The 21660-nt window shown below is 42.8% G+C and overlaps 3 protein-coding genes across 4 annotated transcripts; 1 reads left to right on the top strand and 2 right to left on the bottom strand.

The window, feature by feature from the left end:
* Nucleotides 1-313: 313 nt before the first annotated feature.
* On the bottom strand, nucleotides 314-10206 carry fancd2 (FA complementation group D2). The gene is made up of 44 exons (XM_049734782.2): nucleotides 10188-10206; nucleotides 9902-9968; nucleotides 9204-9338; nucleotides 9048-9115; nucleotides 8795-8901; nucleotides 8646-8706; nucleotides 8510-8562; nucleotides 8340-8418; nucleotides 8097-8221; nucleotides 7946-8033; nucleotides 7703-7807; nucleotides 7481-7581; nucleotides 7301-7412; nucleotides 7187-7222; nucleotides 6895-7041; nucleotides 6700-6834; nucleotides 6488-6619; nucleotides 6304-6408; nucleotides 6087-6196; nucleotides 5942-5996; nucleotides 5720-5839; nucleotides 5547-5620; nucleotides 5330-5473; nucleotides 5161-5255; nucleotides 4966-5081; nucleotides 4614-4722; nucleotides 4441-4539; nucleotides 4247-4332; nucleotides 3849-4013; nucleotides 3658-3774; nucleotides 3427-3555; nucleotides 3246-3364; nucleotides 3064-3174; nucleotides 2688-2818; nucleotides 2504-2603; nucleotides 2276-2398; nucleotides 2102-2195; nucleotides 1859-1930; nucleotides 1709-1747; nucleotides 1562-1636; nucleotides 1361-1435; nucleotides 1144-1290; nucleotides 989-1069; nucleotides 314-610 (listed from the first exon to the last, which is right to left on the bottom strand). Exons 2-44 carry the CDS (start codon nucleotides 9966-9968, stop codon nucleotides 521-523), a joined length of 4332 nt encoding a protein of 1443 aa, XP_049590739.1. The 5' UTR covers nucleotides 10188-10206; the 3' UTR covers nucleotides 314-520.
* A 615-nt stretch (nucleotides 10207-10821) lies between these two features.
* gpx1b (glutathione peroxidase 1b) lies at nucleotides 10822-12498 on the top strand. The gene is made up of 2 exons (XM_049732486.1): nucleotides 10822-11114; nucleotides 11933-12498. Exons 1-2 carry the CDS (start codon nucleotides 10899-10901, stop codon nucleotides 12281-12283), a joined length of 567 nt encoding a protein of 188 aa, XP_049588443.1. The 5' UTR covers nucleotides 10822-10898; the 3' UTR covers nucleotides 12284-12498.
* Nucleotides 12499-13079: 581 nt separating this feature from the next.
* usp4 (ubiquitin specific peptidase 4 (proto-oncogene)) lies at nucleotides 13080-21411 on the bottom strand. Of its 2 annotated transcripts, none has more exons than XM_049732477.1 (22): nucleotides 21194-21411; nucleotides 19894-20021; nucleotides 19686-19816; nucleotides 19446-19572; nucleotides 19216-19361; nucleotides 18669-18730; nucleotides 18442-18588; nucleotides 18095-18212; nucleotides 17837-18010; nucleotides 17611-17769; nucleotides 17286-17510; nucleotides 17123-17206; nucleotides 16956-17050; nucleotides 16695-16877; nucleotides 16398-16615; nucleotides 16034-16255; nucleotides 15892-15962; nucleotides 15710-15825; nucleotides 15462-15611; nucleotides 14987-15090; nucleotides 14493-14581; nucleotides 13080-14349 (listed from the first exon to the last, which is right to left on the bottom strand). In XM_049732477.1, exons 1-22 carry the CDS (start codon nucleotides 21394-21396, stop codon nucleotides 14239-14241), a joined length of 3063 nt encoding a protein of 1020 aa, XP_049588434.1. In that variant the 5' UTR covers nucleotides 21397-21411; the 3' UTR covers nucleotides 13080-14238. The 2 variants fall into 2 exon arrangements, with proteins under 2 accessions (XP_049588434.1, XP_049588435.1); XM_049732478.1 differs by having other exon boundaries at nucleotides 18687-18730.
* Between the last annotated feature and the right edge of the window lie 249 nt (nucleotides 21412-21660).

Below are 21660 nucleotides of genomic sequence, written 5' to 3'. Positions count from 1 at the left end.
ACTTCTAAAGGACGATGTTAATATTAATCAAAAGCGAACATAGTTTGTAAGTTAATATAAATAAAAACAAGCTATGGTTAGTTTGTTTTCTGATATGCTGTATTTGTTAAGTAATGTGTATACATATATTTACCACGAGCTACCCCGTGAGAGTGTAGTGGTTCAGTCCAACGCCGACTGACGGTAGTGCTCAGCAGGAAACTGTCATCTGCATTTAACTTCTCCACTCTTTTGAGTTACGTTCTTGTGCCCTTTCGATGATGAGAGTTTGTTTCAACTAATGTTCATTATTCAGAAACATCACAAGTATAAATTTATGTCAAGATAAAGATTTATGTGTGGATAAGGTTGCAATGAATTACAAAAACAACAATTAACATTACACTTACAAAACAGTTTAGAACACTACATAAAAAAAATTGTGAATAGTACCATGAAGAATTTTGACTATAAACTGTCCCCCATGACTCCCACATGCAGATGTGTTTTGGAAAATATGCTGAATAAATTTGTGAAGGTTTTAGTATGTTTCAGAGTCATCTGATTGATTCTGATCATCACTGTCTTCTCTGTTCCTCTTGTTTTGCTTCTCAGCGTCGCTGGCCTGCTCCTAAGGGGAAACACATAACTGACATTCAGAACACCTTTGCATAACGCAGTGTTTATGTAAATCGTTATAAACGTCAGATAACATGTTCTGGGGACTGACAAAATACCATTCACTTACTGGAGAACTGCATAATAAATAACCAATTTATCTTATCAGGCACAGAAGCCTCTTTAACTTCAAACAGGCTGCTTTGGCAAGACTTTGTCAGTTTTCACTCCTGCCAAAGCTACATGCCGCTTACTCAGCATCCTTGTGTTTGCGTAACGCCCTCACTTTTTAAAGTGCTCCAATCCACAAATTGTAAAAATGCACTTAAACACAAAATGTGTCAAGCATATGATGAATCTAGCCATTTCTCTGTCAAAAATGGCTTAATACCTCTTCCTCAGATTGGCCCTGCGGATCCACAACTTCTTCCTCTTCACTTTCTTCTGTCCTTTGAGAAAGAATCTCTTCACCCTGCAGCATACAGGTGCACATTATCATATGCACATATTCCATCCGTCCACCAAGTCGGATGATATTAATTAAACCTTAAGGTTGCGATTCTTCAGGTTGCCCATCCAAAAAGCCTCCTGACAGTTGTTGAGGGTGAGCATGGCCTTCACTCTGTAGACAAACACCTCGAGACTCTTCTTCAAGGCCGGGACGTGGCTGGTCAAACTTGTGTCCTGATTAATCTAAATGATTTAAATTAGGTTAGCAAATTCACATTCCTTGGGTTAGGGTAATGTTAATAGTATACGGTACCTTGGAGTGTCCGCAAATATAATGAAGCTGTCGAGTGCTGAGCTGGAAGGTCTTTAACAGATTCTGCACATCCTCCTAAAGAAGAAGACAACACCAGACTTTGTCACTGCACTGCCAACACTTCACTTCACACTCCTTTTTTTCATGATCTACTTTGTCATGGAGCTCCATTTGCCTCTGACAGAGACATCTCATACACACCTTGTGCCGTTTGAAACTGTAGTCGAGCAGCGGCATCCCCAACTTCAGGAAGGAATCCAAAAAAAGACGTCCGTACTAGAAAGAAAACAAGGTTCATTCATTCAAAGTCTTCCTTTGAATTCAACTCGGCAATAGGCTCAAACTGACCTTAAGGCACACATTCAGGACGGGCCTCAAGTTAAACACCTACGTGACACGAATAGAAGGCAAAAGGTGAACTTATAAAGCATAACGTAAAATGAAAATAATCTACTAGAGCCAGCCAGAAGGCAAATATGATGATGACAGATGACACACCTTTACTTGGCTGACCAGGATCTGGAAGTTCCGGACTGCAAGGGTCCATGTCAGCAGCTTTTCACTCTGCGCCTGAAGAGGGCATGGATAGGTGGGTTTGATGATCTTTAAGTAAAAGTTAGTCAGTACCCATCATACAGTTACTAGCCACTTGATTAAGTACACAAAATATTAGCTGCCTTAGAAAGTGGCTGGTGACTGTAGACGGGCATGTTTTGTTTAGTGCGACATCTAGTGGCAGACCTCGCTACTGTCGCTGATTTTCCCTGATGGAATCTTCCGGACGGATTTTTCCAGCTCTACCATCAAAACTTTATAGAAGACCACAAATGTCTGCCTGTGGGAAGAGAGTTGAAAATGCAACCTCAGATTGATCACAGACGTATGACGATGAGTTGGCGATGACAATTTATTTACTTGCTGAGCGTTGGCCAGGAGTCAGAGCTCTCGTCTTTTGACGCGTTTCTAATCTGAGAAAAGCCTTCATTAGCTATTTCCTCCACCGCCTTCAGAACATCATCCACGTGATCCATGTAGATGCTGCGGATAAAACATTTTAAATTTGAACTGACTGTGATTTTAATTTGTAATAACACATAAATGCAGGTCAGCCTAATGTGAGGTGTTTCTGATAAGTTGACATGCCTGAGGAGAGCGAGAAGTGCTTCATTGAACTTGGCCCCTCGTTGCTTTTCACCACTGACCGTCACCCACGACTGGCACAGAAAGCCTCGTGCAAGGGAAGCTTAAGTAGACAAAACAAAACAATCGTCATATATGGTTGATTGTAAAGAAGGAGATGTAATCGCTAGAAAGGTGTCAAACTAACCAGTCTGCTCCCTGTAAACCATGACGTTGCCTCCTTTCTCAGAAACAGTGGACAGCAGCTGAGAGAGGCACAGAGCTGAACTGAGATTCGGAACACTGCTGCGGAACTTCAGCAGGTATTCAAAGCTGTGTCTGAGAACAGAGAGGCAAAGTTTCAAGTTATGTATATAATATTTGTAAATGTGTCAACAGATTTGCAAATGTAGATGTTTTAATAAAAGCACTTGTATTATTTTTTTTCTATCAAGTGTTGCTGGTGTGTCACTCATAGAACAAATATTCTGAGGAAGATTCAAATATTGTGATTTTTTTTTCCCCCCATAAATTGGAAGATGTGGTACCAACAAGAACAGTTATTTTTCAGCCTTTTGACTCACTTAACAAGCAGCTCCAGGTTGAGCTCAGCTCCTCCATCTTTTAGTCGTCCCGCCAAAACTCCTAAAGCTTTCTTCAGCAGGTTTCGCTGGCCTGGCTGGGTGAATCCAGACCTGCACCCAAACAAACGGATTGATTTAAAGCACAAAAAAGAGACTCATGCTTGATTTGCTCCCTTGCTCACCAGCTGAAGATAGTGTTGAACACTTGCAGGAGAAGCTGGCAGCAAGAAGATATTAACTGGTGCTCCTGAGCGTCTGTGGCGGGCCCATCCACAAGACCGTCGTTGTCGGAGAGCAACGTCTAAAGACACAACAGGTGAAATAAGGATGGCCCCCTTTGAATCCCACTCTCTTCTTTTCTACCTGGAAATGGTTGTGACAGTTCTCCAAGTGAGAGCAGAGGGCGGGCAGCATCTGGACACAGAAGGAAGCTACATCCTTGGGGCTCATCTGTTGCAGGTGAGAGAAGCCTATGCTCTTGTCAGCCCTCACCTGTCACAATCGAGCAAGAACAACTTTAGTTAAGTGAGTAAACAAAATAACAAAGCTATGAATGGCTCAATTAGTGCGGCTGTTGTTTTGAAAGTTGTGCACCTTGAGGAAAGGCAGTCTTTTGGCTGGAACAGCCGTCAGACGAAACTCTACTTTTCGAAGCATATCTTCCAGCAGGAAAACCAACTCTGCCGGTCCTAAAAGAACCCCCTGGTGCTCCTAAGGGAGATTCAAAACACACAGGGACTGGTATGTGGATATTTATTTGAATTTTTGGAAAGGGTTTATCTCACCTTGTTGCCGAACTCAGAATCCAGCATTGAGCGGGTCCGCAAGCCGCACTGCAACACACTGAGAATCTCCATGTCGAGCTCCCTGAAAAATTGCCTGTACGAAGCCAGGTTGACTCCTTGGCGGGCCTCCTTCTCTTTATCTTTTTCCTTCTCCTTCTCTGGCTCCTTTTAGAAAACATACAGGCTTGTTACTTACATGTCAAGTGTACAAAAGAAAATCACAAATGTTTTTACTAGTAGTGTGTCAACTTTAAATTTGACAAGTTTTCATTTTGCTTACTGTGAACATCTAAACCAAAGTAGACATTTACTCAATTCAAATTTGGAAGATTTTTGTGATGTTACAGTTTCTGATGCTGCAACAGGACTCAAAAACACAATTTGAATTCATTGTCCACCTGCTGCGTTTCATCTTCTTCTATCTTGTCCTCCACTGGCGAGCTACTGTCAGAAGAATTCTTCCCAGGCGCCTTCCTCTTCTTTCCTGGGGCATCCGAAAAGCATATTTCAAAAAGACATATCCTCTCTGTGCCTGTTCACTCCTTCAGATCTTTTTTTTTTTTTTTTTATAGCTCCAGTTGTATTTGCTTACCTTTCTTTGCCTTGTTCAAAGGAGCAGCAGGGTTGGGTACAATTATCTCTGTGCTCTCTCCATCAAAGTTAGCAACAGGTGGAACGTAGCCAGGAGTAACTATAACAAAGAGCGTCATTGTAAATCTCACTGAGGCAGGTAATGAGAGTCGACAGTGTGCACGTGATGCCCACCGGCTAAAGCTCGCTCCAGCAGGGTGTGAAGATAAGTGATGTTCTGCAGGCGGGTCATCACTTTCATCTTCATCTCTTTATCTTTGATCTTACAGAAGGCATTCACCACCTGCAGTTATGGTGACATTGGTTTTCCGTTAGTTTAAAGAAGTTCATTTAAAGTCCTTGTAAAGTTGAAAAATGAGAGAAATCTTCTAAATATATAAAACGAGCTTTCAAAATGGTGAAAAATCAAGCCGTTTCCTCCACTCTCAAACGCTGTGTAAGTGAATGTCGTGTTTGAGTTGGGAAAATGTATCCTGTGGTGGTTGAAATCTCGTCTTCACTGTCGCAATAAGTCATGTGCAGTTACCTCTCTGAACCAGTTGATGGTGTGAAATAGCAGAGTGCAGACAAACTCCTTCTCCACTTTGGACAGGCTGTCAATTTTTTCCACAACATCCATGTCTGTTAAGATGACTGGGCAGCCTGGAATCCCACAAGCGCACACACACACACAGTTCAACAATTCACGGTTATTTTATTAGTCATGCAATTATTTTCTCACCCAGTAAGGCATCAATCTCCTCCAAGTCTCCTTGGTTCTGCTTCTCCTCACAAAAGCGCAGCAGGCGGAAAAACGGGGACAAGCAGAGAGCACTCCTGCTGACAAGAGAACTAAGTTAAGGCTGCCATTTAAATCTGCAATCCAGAAAGACGACGTTAAAGTAACCGACTTCTTGTCCTTCTTTTCTCGACGATGCCGCTCCGCCTTTCCGTGCATGTCGTTAGCCAGCAGAGGCATCAAGTTGATGGCGATGCCTCCTTGACTTTCATCCTCGTCTAGGTTGTACATGACGCGGGCTGGGAAGGGGAAGGACCTGCGAGCATTACCAGATAGCATTAACATCAGAATGGCAGATTATCAAAAGCACAGATGAGCCAATCACTGACCCTGATATTTCTGGACCCAGATCCACCACAAAGTCATCCTGGAATACGTCTAAGACTCTGTTGCAGATCTTTTCCTGCGTATGAAGAAATCATCATCGATCATACTGAATAAGGAAATGCAACCCGCAAAAAAACCCCCAAAAAAATCAACGCTTGTAAGAATTTCTATTTACCTGCACTTGTGGGTCCAGAGTGGATGTTTGAATCAGATTGGCCAGCTCGTCACAGTACAAAGCTGTCGCCTCAGGTGAAGTCTCACTACTGGACTGCACCAACTCAAACAGGGCTGACAACTGCAACCAGATAAGAAAGCCATACAGTTTGTCCAACAACCTTAAAACTGAAATGAAGCACTATCAAAACAAATATGAAATCAATCAAGTCTTTACGTGTACCTGTCTGAATCTCTCTGGCGGTAACGAGATGTTCTGACTATCTTTGACTCTAGGTCTGTAGTTGTGCAAAGAGTATGATGAAGAAATTAAATTGACAGCGGGGATAAAAACCTGACACAATAAACTGAGAGGAAAAAACTCTTACACGCATGCCCCCATGCTGCCTATAATCATCACGCCACCAATGATCCCGATGCGCTTGTACTTGGGCGCGGTGCTGGAGAGTTGCTTGCGGATCACAATGTGCATGTCGTCCTAAAGGGAGAGACTCGATGTTAAATGCACGTCAAGAGAAGATTACAAATAGAGCTGAACAATTTGATTACAGATTACTAATTCCAAATATCCTGAATTGAACACACCTGAATGTGTGAGCCTTGCTGTGGTCCAAATGCCAGCTTGCTCAGCAGATAAAAAAGTCTGCGAATTTGCTGAGGTGTGAGATTGTCCAGGTAGTCCAGAATTCCCTGCACAAAATATGAACGTAACAAATTTGTTAATGCTTTGTTTTTAGCGCAACGACAGATAAAACGACCTTCGCCTGACCTTGACAAAAACAGCATACGGTCCCATTTCTGTCGGGTTTTCAGTAATCAGACCGCAGAGCAGCTCCAGGGCCATGTCCACCTCGCTGCCAACACCACTGCAGACGTGGGTCACCAGTGAGCCCACAACCTCCTTCGACAGAACACGAGGCATATTTTCGATTTTGATAAAGATGACACACGTGTGTATTCAAACAAGAATGGCGTGCCAACCTGCTGACAGTACGTATCGAAAGCGGCGAAGGAATGCCGATACATGAGCCCGGCAAACTGGACCGCGCAGGGGACTGGCGAGCGCAGCAAACTCTGAGCCAGGGCAAGGATGGAGGTGAAATATCCCCGCAGGACCTAAACCGGGATGAAACTAATGATAACTAAGTCCAGCTGGGTGTCAGTTAATGCACTTGCCTGCTTGTTATCCTTAAAAGTCTTCTGCAGCAGCGACTCAGAGATCAGGCCAGTCCTCACTTTCATCTTCAGCACGTTTTCGGCGCCCCGGCGACTCTGGTTGGCGTTAGTGGAGTGCAGGATGAACAGGACCAGAAGATCTATCACCTAATGTGGATCATTTGATGATCATTTTGTGACACACAGATAAGTTGTCTACATTCAAATATGGTTAACTGTGTTAAACGTATCTTATTGTTCTTACAATAAAAGAGTCAAGATATTTCTATCTACATGACATTTTGACAATCACCTTGTGGTCCTCAATTTCTTCCACAGACTGGATTGCCTGAAGAAAAACAAGATGTTGTGCAATGGTTGTTTTTGCAGCAATCAACCCAAAAGAAGGAACCTAACGGTCGTGCACCTTGAGCCAGGCCTCAGATATGCTCTTCTGGAAGCGCACTGCTGATTTAATGGTCTCCACGATCAGAGTAACGCTATCCTGGTTGCCAGTGGTTGCTGTGGCCGAGTTGGACCTAATCCACACAGAAGACATCAGAATTTGGCAGGATCATATATTTATGTATAATGTGCCGAGTCATACGCCGTTGCTCCTTTGCTCTTTAGGCGGTTCTGGGATGCTTGCAGCACAGAAGGGAGAACACACTGCTCCAGTTCAAGCTTCTTGCGGAGCCCACACACCACCTATCAACAAACAAATATTATGTAATAATAATTGCACAAATGTCACATGAGTACCAATCATGGGCCATTTTGACACTTTATGTAACACACATTGGGGTTGACTTGATTCAAGTGCTCTGACCTCAAATGCATCAGACGCTTGAGCGGAATGTAAAATAAATTTGACCACCACTGGCAGGTCTTCCAGTTGCACTGCCGCGATGGTGGTCATAACAGCTTCTCGAACCTGAGGCGACAAGATACGAGGGCATCGTAATTTTGGGGTAGTTTCATGCAAAACTGATTATTCACTCTTTCATTTTACAAAACGGATCAAACATTAGCAAGATATCGTCAACATCAAAAAAGCCTGGCTTGTTGGTACCTCAGTCAGTAATGAAGAGCTGATGTTCAGGCTTGAGAGAGCATCCAAGATAGCCACAGTCAACTGAGTGTTCTCCTTCAGTAAAGAACTGCAAAGAAGGTGTACATTTTTAGCAACATGATGATTCTATCTGGTAACCTACAGCACATACTTCAGCTCCCCGGCTATGTCATTGTGCTGCGAGTCCTCCAGTATCTCCGGCAGGCTGGTGATGATGTCACACTGGACGTCCACTGGTGCCACTGCCAGCAGCTCCATGAGCTTGGCTGCCAGCTCCTACATTTCCAGCCACATCGAAACCGCTTAGGTACACAATCAGCATTCAGAATCTCCAGATGACTTATTAGAACATTGAGAGAGGAAACAATTTAGTATATCATTATAGAATGTCTACCTGGCTTTCCACCACTTTGTCAAGCCACTTGAACTGGTTAATGATAGTGCGTGGAATACTGAGTCCGGCTTCGTCAGTACTACAAGACAGAAAAAGGCGCCGTCACAATTACAAGTAATGTACTTAAAGCAAAATAATTTACTAACAAGGAAATTAACATGCGGTCTGACCTGTTGAGCATATATTCAGGGAGCTTCTCAAGCAACGTGTTAATAATAAGAGTCTATATCAAGGAGAGGAGCAGACGTCAGTGATGCATGTACAAAGTACATTTTAATTTTAAGTTGTCCTTTGGACTAGTTGTACCTGAAGCATCTCAATGCCAAGCAACATACGCAACAGGCTTTCCTGGAAGGAGCTGACACAGCTGCAACACAAGAACGTATGTGTGTGTTAAAAACATCTCCAGAGAGGCAGAACCTTGCTCCTACATGTTGAATGTGATTGAAAGTCACCTGGGATCGTCATCGGGCAGTCTTGGAACACAAGGGAGGAGGCAGTTCCTAAACCTGTCTATGTCGTCAATGTGAGACTCCAGTCCACTGATGAATTCTTGTAAAATCTGCAGGACATGGCAAGTGGTCTTTATTGTAATGACAGATTTTGTAATGTTTTTCAATAAAACAGAGTTGTCAAACTATACAATGACAATTGCTTAATTTGATTTATTTTTTTTATTCATTTTAGATATGTGTATCATATACTCACACCAGGGTACCTGGGACTCTTCTGCAACTTTTGTTTTATTCTTTTTTGAAACACCACCTGGTCAACAGCTGGGAAAAGAGATAGAGGCACATACAAAGAGTCTTAGGTTCCGATTTAACAAAGTGCTTTGAAATTTTGGGCGCTTTTGAAACTTACCAATCTCATTTGAGTCGCTGCCGTGAGTCAATGTGACACCCGCTTCTCGAATAAACGTACTAAATACACTTTCACCTGTCTCTTCTGCAGCAGACACCTTAGACTGGCGACCAAGGGTGCGGCTCTTCTTTGGCTCTGTGTGCAAATAACACAAATTCGACATAAGATCTACAGATATAAGATCTGGTATGTATGCCTCACAGTTCTATGGTTGGGGTTTGAATTTGGACTCTGGCCATGCTCAAGTGTTTTTTTTTCTCGCATCTTCCTAAAACGGGTGTCAAACTCATTTTTTTCGTGGGCCGCATCGTAGTCATAGTTTCTTTCGGAGGGCCATTATGACTGTCAACCCAAATAAATGTATGAGCACCTCATATTATACACAGTATAAGCTACAAAACAAACTGACAAATAACTCGTTTTTAAATCAGACTAGTAAAAACAGGTTAAATATATATAAAAAAAGATATTTTTTAAAGTAAAGACAATTTGCAATTCTAGTAATGACACGAATTTGATGCACAATTTGTCTTCGCGGGCCACATAAAATGAAGTGGGGGGCCGTATCTGGCCCCCGGGCCTTGAGTTTGACACCTATGTACTAAAATATGACTGGATGTTGCATTATTTCAGCATGTATACATTTTCTGACCACTTTTATTTTTCTTATACGTGCCTGGCAAAGTGTATTAACTTACTAGTTGATGAAGCGTCTTGTTTCTCTTCATTACCCACAGACGACTTTGGTCTTTTCATCTTCTTCATCTTGAGAAGACAGAGACACAAATTTTGCTACATGCAATTCAGCGCTGTGCGAAAAACTAGGCTAACAACACAACAACATAACACAACAAATGTCCTAGTGCTAACGTTAGCTTGTCGTGTCAACAGCAGTGCTGTATCATACTGCTTTCGTTTCGAACGTTCTAATAAAATTCCGATTTTGGGATTATAGAAAATATAATCTTGTTGAGCACTGTCTACCACGAAGTTGCCCTCCACAGATGAATTTTACAGTCCGGCAGACTACATGCAAAACATAACTCGCGCCTATTATCAATACGTCACTGTCGCGCTCGGGGACCGTCTACAATTACAAGGAGGACGGGTGAATATAAAAGCACCGAAACGTTTAATTTTCTGATAATAAAACAAATGTCGCATATTAGAACCTCGTTTAATCTTTATCACTCTTGTTCAGCAATATATTTTTTCTTCCTCTGTTTAACCACATTACATGTATATTCTTAATAGTATTAATTTATAGATGGTTTCTGGTTCAAGTATGACGCTTGATTATAATTATGTGATTTTAGCTGGGCGGTGTCCTGATTTTGTAACTTGCACACGTGCAATAAATGTGCAAATAAACACACTCACGCCAAAACGGGGTCAAAAATATATTTAAAAAATATACAGAAAATATAAATATATTTTTTTGTATCTATTAAAAGTATTGTGGGAGTTTAGGTTTAGAGTAGACTTCAATATTGATGCAATTTACGTGTTTACACAATAAAGGGACTTCTATATTTGTTTAACGTCTTGTCCTGGTTGGGTGGTGAACTATCTCGAAAGCTAATAAAAGCTCTTTGGCACGACTCAAGGTTTCCTGGAGACCTTCGCAAAGTGGGTGCGTCAGTCAGGTGATTAACGCAGAGACTTGAGGCACAAGCGATATCCTCCAACTCCGCAATGGCAAAGCAATTTTACGAGCTGACGTCCAAGCTGCTAACGGGGGAAACTTTTAATTTCTCCTCGCTCAGGGGCAAAGTGGTCCTCATTGAGAACGTCGCGTCTCTCTGAGGGACCACCACCAGGGATTACACCCAGATGAACGAGCTCCACGAGCGATACGCCAGCAAGGGCCTCGTTATCCTGGGTGTACCCTGCAACCAATTTGGCCACCAAGTAAGCAAGAACAAATTTTTATGCAACATTACTATCGTTTCCATTGTCCTCTTGGTATTAAGTATATTTTGCCCTCCTGAATTGACTTGCTATGAGAAACGCATCTAAACATGCAGAGCGCTTTTATAAATGCTAGATTTTTGGTATTGTGCAACTTTCCGTTTGAATAATCGGGTTATATTTGTTGTTCTTTTAACTGTAAATGTGCAGAATTTCTGATTTGGCAATTGTAGTGAACAATAGTGAAATAAAATGTTAGCACATAATCAGTGACACCCAAATACAGGTGAGATTTTTAAATTAAATAAATTGATTTTAGCTCATTTTAATTTGCATGCATGTCTGCTCACGAGTTAACTTTTTACGTGTCAGTAAAAAAAATAAAATACAGTATAAAATAATAGTTTCTGATATATACAAAAAAAAAACAAATATTCCTATTCAGATATTAGGGTTCGGGGTCTTGAGGTTCGACTCTGGGTTCTAAGTCTAACATGCTGGAATGAGGAAATGACCCAACCGTTTACAATACTTATACCCCCCCCCCCCCCCCTAAAAGTCTGCTATTTGCAATGTAGTTAATGCTTAAACTGCCATGACCAGAGACTGATAGATTGTTTGATAATTTGTTTCTAGTCAAGCAGGAAGAAGCACGACACAGAAAGTAACCAAACCGGATTTTTGTTGTAGTTGCAAATTTGAATTGGTGATGTTACTTGGAAGAGCATTTAGTTGTTCTGGCCTGCCACTTTATGCCAATGGCATTTTGATCTATTCCTGCCATTATTGCTGTCTTAACATGCTTTTTTATTGCGCAGGAGAATTGCAAGAATGTCGAAATCCTCTCATCGTTGAAGTACGTCCGACCCGGAAACGGCTTCGAGCCCAAGTTCCAGCTCCTGGAGAAGGTGGATGTGAACGGGAAGGACGCCCACCCATTGTTTACGTTGCTGCGGGAGACGCTCCCGTTCCCCAGCGACGACACCACCTCCCTGATGACCGACCCCAAGTATATCATCTGGAGCCCTGTATGCAGGAACGACGTGTCCTGGAACTTTGAGAAGTTCCTCATCGGGTCGGATGGCGTGCCCTTCAAGCGCTACAGCCGTAAGTTCCTCACGATTGACATCGAGGGGGACATCAAGAAGCTCTTGAGTCAAGCAAACTAACAAAAGCTCCTCAGCCTGTCAGGACCAACTGTGCTCACTTGTTGACATGTACGCTGTTTTCTGTTTGTTTTTTTTACTCGATGAAGGTGACCTCTGAAACCAGTTGTGAGGAGGTTACCTGATGTACTGTAAAGAAACGGAACATGTCAGCTACATTGAATACATGTAAAGCACAGTTATGGTTCAAAAGAACAAATAAATGTTTCTTCTGTCACGACCATGTCTGACTCATTTTAAAATTGAGATTAGCCTGTCCAATCATTAACACTTCCTTTACAGTCCATTTTGCTACATCTCCCATTGTAAAATACGCCTTTGCGCAATATTTCACAAGCACCAACCACAATGAATAAAATCAGTTTTATACCAATTCAGAGGTCTAATTTAAACAAAAAGTAAAAATCTTTAATGTTCTATGCACCCATATGAGTGTAAACACTGCATTCTATATAATATTGGTAAGTTTGGTAATTAAGCAGCAAAATCTACCTGTTTTTATCCATCTCAAGGAAGAGGTGGCCCTTTTGCCACTTGCTGTCGACTAAAAATGACATAGTTGCTCCTGGCAGTTAACGACCAATCGCGGCTCATCTTTTTACTAAGATAGGTCATGTGACATTTGCAAGGTGAGCAGTAGGTTAAGTGATCCCTGAGCTATAGTAGAGTCACCTGAGTCTTTAAACTATGCCATGACTTTTACTTTCTGGACCTGGATTGTTAATCTCTGCCTGAAATAGATAAAGAAAAAAAAAAGTGGATGTTGTCGCTTACGTCATACTCCACAAAACAAAGCATGTTATCGTTGAGGCATCCAGTCTTTATTGTAGTTTGACTTCAAATATTTTCCATTTAAAAACAAATCCTGTTATCAGCATGATAAATATGAGGACAATATGTTTACACCTATTTAAAATAGTGTGATTATTTACATTTCATCAGTTAGATTGGATTCTTTTGAATTTAGCGACCCAAGATGAAAATCCACTGACTTTTTTTTTTTTTTTTGCTGCTGAATTAAGATTTCATCTATGACATATCAGTGGCATATAGAATAACATTAGTGATTTTTGCCTGGTACAACATGACGGCCACCATTCATTTAACGGCTACTACGAAAACCTTTTAAGTGCCTTCGAATCAGCAGCACATTCCCACATCCACTAACTGTGCTTAGTGGGATTTTTTATTATAGACTAGTAGAATATATCGGTAATCTATTCAGTCTAGGACAGTGTAGTAAAATCATTGACTGGATGCTGCTCGCCCTGCCTCCATCTCTTATGACAGATCGACCAGGAGGATCAATCTTTTTGAATAAAGCTCTACTTTATGTCTCCAATGCCCTTGTAATATATCAAACAATGTAGCCATTTCAATAGTGGTGCAATCATGTACATGATTTATCACAAGCAGTTTGCAAAAAAAAAAAAAAAAATCTGTAATTGTATGACAGATAACAACCCTGAATGCCCAGGGTCAACACCTGAAGCAGGTAGCTGTTGTATTCACAAAGATGTCAAAGTGCTTCCTTTTCAGTCAGCTAGCAGCAAACTAAAGGCTGCTTTTTGCAGTTTATTAGAATTAAATGAAGTTGTGTATGGGAGGAGCAAGTTGCTCGTTTTAGGGTTAGAAACAGCACACCCTAAGTAATGTCCAGGAAAAAGTGGAGTTGATGCCTCATAGCATACTCATCCAAACTTTCATACACAACTCAGAACACTTTGGTTGAGACGAGCTTTGCATTTGGCTTTAAAAAAAAAAAAAAAAAAAAATCTGTACTGCTTTGTGGAGGGCAGCAAGCATTCGGTTATCCAGAGTGAACATTTTTCACCTCTTAACTAACTGGCTTTGTCATTCTCTCAAGACGTAAATCAAAGATTATCGCTATGGTGGGGATATTATTGATAGTCTGTCACTTCAGCAGCGTTTGCGTGTCTGTTTGGCCATCATGTGGTTCAATTTAAATCCATGTGGTCGTCTGCGGCGTCAGGGGCTCCTCCCAGCGAGGCGGAAGGCTGGCCTTCCTCTTCCCTGCGCTGATAGAACAGCACATAGGCCGCTTTAGTCTGCAAGGGGAGGGGGGGGGGGGGGGGGGGGGGGACAAGTGTCGGGTTACAAAAACGGGGACATTTGACACTGATGCTGGAGAGCGTCAGATGATTATAATGCTGCATTGTACTCTGAGGAAAACGCAGGAATTCAAGCTCACCACAATCTGGTCCTCTTCCGAGGATGACACACTGCTGTCGTCAAAGTGATACCACTTTCCGTCCACTTTATTCTTACCGTACGCCGTGTCTGTCAGACAGAGGCAAGTGTTAGCTGATGGTAAAGAAGCGCTCTTTTCATTGGCAAACCACACGCGGCCTTAACAAACCGCAGGAAACGCATCAGATGACTAGGCGCAGGATTGAGCTGGAGCATATCACGTCCACACAAGGAAAGATACAAATCCACTTGACTTGAAATACACGCGTTACAAAACCTCCTTTGCTTAAATTATCATTGTTGCTTTTGTGCCTTTTCTAAAAATGACTTTCTTGAATCATCTGATTAGCTATATTCAACTTGCTCTTGGAGACTATATTTTTCTCAATTAGATGGGCTATAATTTTTGCCCACTTGGTGGGGAAAACAGCATTTTAAAAATGTTTCTCAACTTGTGCAAGTTCATGTAATGTAAGATAGATTGACACGACTTACAGTGTCCTCCTCCCATTCCTCCGTAATGGTTGGACACAGCGACGAGGTCATACGTGTGAGGCCCAGCCTTGGGGTCACATAAAAACTCTGACATGTTCAGATCTCTGTTTGAAGAAAAAAAAAAAAAAGACAACATATTTTTCTCAGTAACACTAAATAAACAGACCCTAAATCCAACTGTAAGTTGTAATGTTTTCTGTACAAAATTCTTCCTCTACGAGGTCACAAGAGGAAATAGAGTGCACCACAATCGTTGAGCCAACTTTTTTTTTTTTTTTTTTTTACCATTGTGACTCATGACTTAAACGTTGCTTGAGCAGAAACCACCATTGTTCTTTCTGGTATTTCTGAAAAGTGCAACAACTACTTCCTCATTCAGATTGCAACGACCGTTTTTCAGAGCCACCTAGTGGCATGACAAATAACTGCAGTCCAACCTCAGCAACATCCACATTGACATAAAGCAGATGCATACCTGATGGGAAAATCCACTACTGTGTCCAGTTTGTCCCTCCAGCATCTGTTGTAAGAGAAGCGCTTCAGATGAACGACGAGGATACGAGGCAATGACCAGAGGTCAAACTTTTTTGTGGCTCGCTGGTGTTTCTTGCAGGTGGGACAATACCTGGGGGGAAAAAACAAAACGAGCGAAAATATACAATGTCAGAGGGAGGAAGCTAAGAGTATAAATCAAAAGAACACTATTTTACAGTGTAACATTACCATGGATCATGAGCTCCGAGTGTCTCCATGGTCGTGAAGAGCTCGATGCACTCTCTTAGAGCCACGGTGGCTTTCTTTTTGGGGGGCTGGAGCATGCTGTCATGCTTCTCATATGCCTGAGGAGCAAAACGTATTGAGACAGAAGTAAAATGAACAAATGGGGGAAAAAAGAAAACACAAACCTCTGCTTCCTGATCATCATAACACATCTTCCTGTATTCGGGGTCCCAGTCGATAGCCACAGTGGAATGTGCTGCGTGGATACGGTCACGTCAGAACAAGCGCAAAGTATGAGTACAATTATATATAAAAGAAAAAACTGACGATTAAGTTTGAGGACATTCCCGTCACAAGGCAGAGGGCTGATGTTGGCCGTTCCATAAGAGTTGACCACGCTGAAGGTGAAGAGCTTGGCCGGAAGCGAGGCCGTCTTGGCTTTGTCCTCTTTTGTGCCGTTTTCCAAATCCGATGCCTCCTCTTCGTCCTCCTCGGACTGGCCGTTCTGTGGCTCTGGACTCACCTGGTGGTCCATGGCCTCCTCCTCCCCTGAGAACATTTAAAAAGAAAAAAGGTTCTACCTTTTAAGGATGACATAATAACCAATTATACAATCAATCACAGATCAAGAACCCCATTTAGATTGTCGATGATAGTCAGAAACGAGACAGAAGCCAAGTTGGCCACCAACCATCATAGCCGTTGGTTTCGCTGCAAGTTCCGGAGTGGTTGGTGCCGTTACTGGAGCTGGCGCTGCAGGTGGCCCCGTCCGACGATGGGCTGCCGCAGCCACCCAAGCTGGTACTGGATGATGTGGAACATTCAGGAACTTGACTGCAGCTGGCGGAGGCGGCTGAAGCCGAGGCTCTGCTTTCAGTCCCGGCGCTCGTTGGGAGTTTTACATAGCGCCTGCAAAAGGAGATAAAACAGATCAGCTGAGTAACAAGCATGACCGAGCCTCCTTTTCTTCTTATCAGCTGTTTCTCACCCAATCCTCTGCAGGATCTTCTCATAAAGAACGTCTGCTATGAGGTTTTGCCGGGGCACGGTGATGACTAAAGGCTGGCCAAACAGCATATTGCTGGAGGAGCTTCCGGCGTGTTTCGAATGTCGCTCCCTGAAATAGACTGGTAGGTTCATCGTCTCGCTGTCCTCCTCCTGCACCTCATACCTGCGTCACACAAACACACTCGTTAACAAGCAGACAAGTACAAGCAAAAACAATTGTTTGCTCAAGAGTGATACTTACACAAAGATGTCGTCTTTGTCCATGATTTGATTGAGGCCGTCGTCCCTTCTGTAAATTTTATGGAACCTATGATTATAAACATCAGCCACCACCATCTAAAAGAAAAGACACAACGTTAGCAGACAGAGCTTCCATTTGAGCCTGAGAATAAAAGTGTAACATCTAACATTTTCTGGAGGAACTCCGCAAAGTCTGGACAAGGCGCTGCACAACTCCGCCACCGTGCCCAGTTTGTGAACCACAACTCGATACTGTGACGAGAAAAGAAAGCACGCTCAGGAAAAATGTATGGACGTGGTCCAACAATCAAAGTTCTGTTGGATAGCTCACCAAGGTGGGTCTGGACTGGGGGTCCGATCGCACAAAAACGACCTCCATGGTTCGGTCGATCTTCATGGGCAGCGGCAGAGTGAGGTAGCAGAAGGGGTCGAAGGTCACAGACACCTTGGAGCACTCCGGACACACCAGAGTGGACTTGAAAAGGCCGTGTAAGATGTCGACGATGATCGAGTCGTTGCGTAAGCGATGGTTTTTCCAGGCTTCCGTTGCAACTATCTGGGAAGATAAAAAAGGACCATTTTGCATTGACTCTTTTCACACTCACAGTTTATTTTTATTTATTAACAAGACACACTGCACGTTTTCTTATCTGTACCTCATCGGGACGGCCCTCGGCATCCCTTTGGGCAAGGTAAGGCTTCTTCTTCACACGGTTCAGATCTTCGTGGAGCCCGTCAAGCAAGAAAGCTAGCAGCTCTTGGGAATCCTGCTGCTGATAGCCCGAAAACTGGGGAGCAAAGCGCCCCACTTGGGTCTGCAAATAAAAACGCAGAGGTCAGATCTTCAGTCAGAAGACATAAAGATCATGTGAGAGGGCGTACTTTGAAGGTACGCGGGGCCACAGAGCTGCTCCGGCTGAGCCACATTTGCTTCACTAGATCAGCGTAGGCCTCTGCGATCTCGCCACGCATTCCCAGCGGATTGCCTCGGTTAATCTCGGCCTCGTATTGGTCGTTGAGGAAATATTCGGTGAGCGGTGACACGTTGCTCAGGCACTGTGGGAACAAAACCAAACAATAAATACAAGGGTGGATTAGGTGAACAAGACGCACAACTAACGTAATGCAGGCGAGTTTTACCTGGAGAGCAGAGTTCATGAAGCACGTGTTGCCTAGATTACTGAGACCACATAGGCCAGACTGAGACTGGGAATCTCTATAGTTGTAAGAGGAGCTGTAAGAATTATAAGACCCCAGACTGTTGGAAGAAAAGTTACAAATACCGTCAAGAACAACGCTTCAGGCAAATGCAAAACATTCAAATTACAGAACAACTGTTTTTATTGCTGACACCCGCTGCCTCGATATGTCGCCATTGCTAACTTTTTTTTTTTTTTTTTTCTCGGGGCTGCTGTTTGGACTGTTAGGCTTAAGTGAGGCAGAGTGACTTTGAAAGAATGAGTGTTAAGTTAGATACAGAATCATGCCTGCTGCCGGTCGTGGCGCTGTTGTTGAGCGAGTAGCCGGCACCGCAACTGCTGTTTCCATTGATGACGGCGGGGGAGATACTGGCCGACGAGCTGGAGGAGAGTTTGGGCGAGGTGGTGAAAGTCCTCGATGGGGTTGTGCTGGATCTGGTGAAGAAGAATCAGAAAAATGCAGTCATTTTAAGGAGCTAAGAATCCGATTTCTAAATATACAAGTATGATTTTACTTGGGATGGGAAGCTTGCCTGGGCCACGTTCCATCTTCATTCCTGCGCTCAATCACAAGCACCTTGTAGGAAATAAAGAAGATGCATTTACAAACAAGATCGTAAAATAACAATCTACTCCACTCAAGTGGTCTCCACCTCATACTTTCAGCAGGTGCTTGCACAGAAACAAAAAACACAAGTGATCGTATTTTTTTCCCTTTAAAAACATTGGAGCTAAGAGCCATCCTTGCACTTAGAAGCCATCTCATCCATTTTTTATATCGTCTTGTCACCTTCCATTTATTTCAAAATATTCCATTTTGTCTTTGTAGTGTGGCCCTCATACACCTTTGTGCTTTGCTAACCTTCCAAAAAGACAACAAAATGAAATTATATAAAGTTGCTATTTGTGACTTTCATCCAGATGGCATTGAACAATAAATTGTTGAGATGAATTTCATTGTGCTTCAACAAGTCTATTGGGCTCTTTAATGGTGACACAATCCTTTCACATCCATCTCCCATCCCCTGACAACCGTTTTGCTGGATGAAGAGTTGAAATTACCTGCCCCTGGAAGAGGCCAGCGTCCTGTACAGTGCTGTCAGGCTTGCTCAGTTGCTCATAGGTGTTGCTCATATATTTGTTCCAGAGCCTGGTTTCCTTTTCACGTGGAATATTGAACAGTGTCCTCATCTGTTTCTCGATGGTATCTGTAAAAAAAAAAAAAGAAAATGGTGAAAAAGTGCCATCTTCAGGTCATTCCTAATTAAATGAAGCGTCTGTGTCTCTCTCACCAATGGTGTCAGCTTTACTGAAGTGGCGTGTAACCACAAGATCCATGTTATCATTCTCACATAAGTTCAAGTCCAGCAGGTAGACCTCCACCTTGCAGTGTTTGACAAACATTCCATGTTCAACTACCTAGTGGGGGAGTAGAAACCATACTTGTGCTGAACAACACTACAACTTCCGTTGAGTAAAAGCAGAAGTTAGCGAGGTGGTCAAACTGAAACCAAAAGTAAAAACTGAATTACCTTCCTGACAATGGGTCGTTGGACACCCAGGCAGCTGTACCAGCTGACAAGCTTATTCCATGCCTCAGTGGGCACAAGGACATAGTCCAGCTCATCTATAAGGTGGTCTTTCAGGATCTGTTTGTCCTGGTCTTTAGGAGGGGGACAAACAACAATGTGAGTGGCAACATCTCTAAAGACTGTGGCTGTGATCAAATGTGTGTTTTACCTGAAAACAAGCCAGAGTTGTCAATGGGTCCTGGATAGAGGCTACGCTCTCCAACATGGTACATGTCCCAGTTGTCGAAACCCACATATTTCTTCCACTGTTTGAACCAACGGCTGTCAATGAGATACCTGAGGAGAATATACAGCTGCATTGAAGACATGCTAGCACATATCTCATTTTGAATATCAAGTAAGGACTCGATGGAGCTGATTGATGAGAAAATATAAGGCTTGAATATTATGCAACAGCGTGTCTAGACATATCGAGAGCTAGAGCGCTTCCCTATTCTCAAGCTTTCTCTTTGTTAGAAACTTGCCTGTGGGAAATCATATGAAAAGATGTCAATACATGAAGTGATTTAAAATATATATATATATTTTTCTCTCTCTAAATTCTTTGTACTCAGGTTATAAGTGGCCTTTCAAGCCATTTTAGCATACTGGCTTTTTGGGGGAAATGTTGTCACATTGTTACTAGTAGCTCAGTGTTACATTCTACCATGTTTAAGTAACGTTTGTGTCCTGTGTTTTTAAACATTTGATTAACATGAAACACATTTTTGCTGATAATTGCATTATCAACCATCAAGTACAGATAAAAAAAAAAGTACTTGTACTCATTGGCAGTTGGAGGGTATATCTTAATAAAGCCCTAACTAGTTAATGTACAACCACATGAGCTGAAACGATTTACATAAAATAAGATAACGCAACCAATTATTGGCTCCTTTGGATCCCTGATCGGGACAACGTATAGGGTGGGGCAGTTTTCGGGTTTGCCCTACACATGACAACACGGCATGACAGTGCTGTATAGTCCTGTCAGGGAGCTCAGCTAACACGGTTCTGAGTCTTGCCGGCCGGCTAACCAGCGAACCGACTGGTGGTTGAACCCTAAATCCGGAAACCAGGGCCCGTACTAACAGCTAGTTAGTCAACTGCACCACTACTACAAAACACGTTGAATCCGAAACCGAAACATTTTAAACAGTTTCCCATATCAGCCATCGTATCGTGGTACTTAGCTTTTAGCTTATAGCTGTTAAGAATCCTGTGTGGCTTAACGCGCGGCAACAATTTGAGAAATTATAAATGTTTGCCATGCAACTAAAGAGATTAAACGTCAAATATTAATTGTGTCGCGGTTTTAGTTTTACTTTTAATAGTAACAAGTAAGCGGTGTTAGTTTCCTTTTGTAGCATGTTAGCATTTCCGGTTCGGATCGTAGCTAGTGGCTAACATTGGCAAGATAGCGCTAGCTTATCAGAAGCAACTAGGGTCGGCCGCTCGCTTCTTCTCACCAATCGTCGCCTTTTCTGAGCGTGGTCTTTAGCAGCGAACCGATAGTTTGTTTTTGCTTTTCCGTGGATGCGACTGGCACCTCCGAATCAGAGTCCGCCGAGCCGCCCGAGTCGGGTCCGCCTCCCTCGGCCATCGTGTAGACAGGCGAGTGAGCCGGTTGAAAGACGAGAAGAAGCTCTTCTGGGAGCGGGGCGTTCTTCATCTACGGTGGCTGAGAGGCACACGCGGGTTTACGCTGCATTCCAGCCCGGCGTAGCTACTGTGTCGTTGTCTTCTCGACCACACTGTGAAAGCATGTTGCGCCCACGTAACGCTTTTAACATTAATCATCTTTTAAGATAAAGACCGAGCCTACACAAATGTTATTTTACAATGCCAAATCAAAGAACTTGAGAACACCCAACAAGAATGTAATGAACTTCACAGTACTGTAAATAACATAACTGAAGTACATACTGAGTAACTG

The sequence above is a fragment of the Syngnathus scovelli genome, chromosome 11 (genome assembly GCF_024217435.2).
Source record: "Syngnathus scovelli strain Florida chromosome 11, RoL_Ssco_1.2, whole genome shotgun sequence".
In the NCBI taxonomy this organism is placed as follows: Eukaryota; Metazoa; Chordata; class Actinopteri; order Syngnathiformes; family Syngnathidae; genus Syngnathus; species Syngnathus scovelli.
Note: the sequence above shows the minus strand (reverse complement) of the source record. Positions and strands in the feature narration are given on the sequence as shown.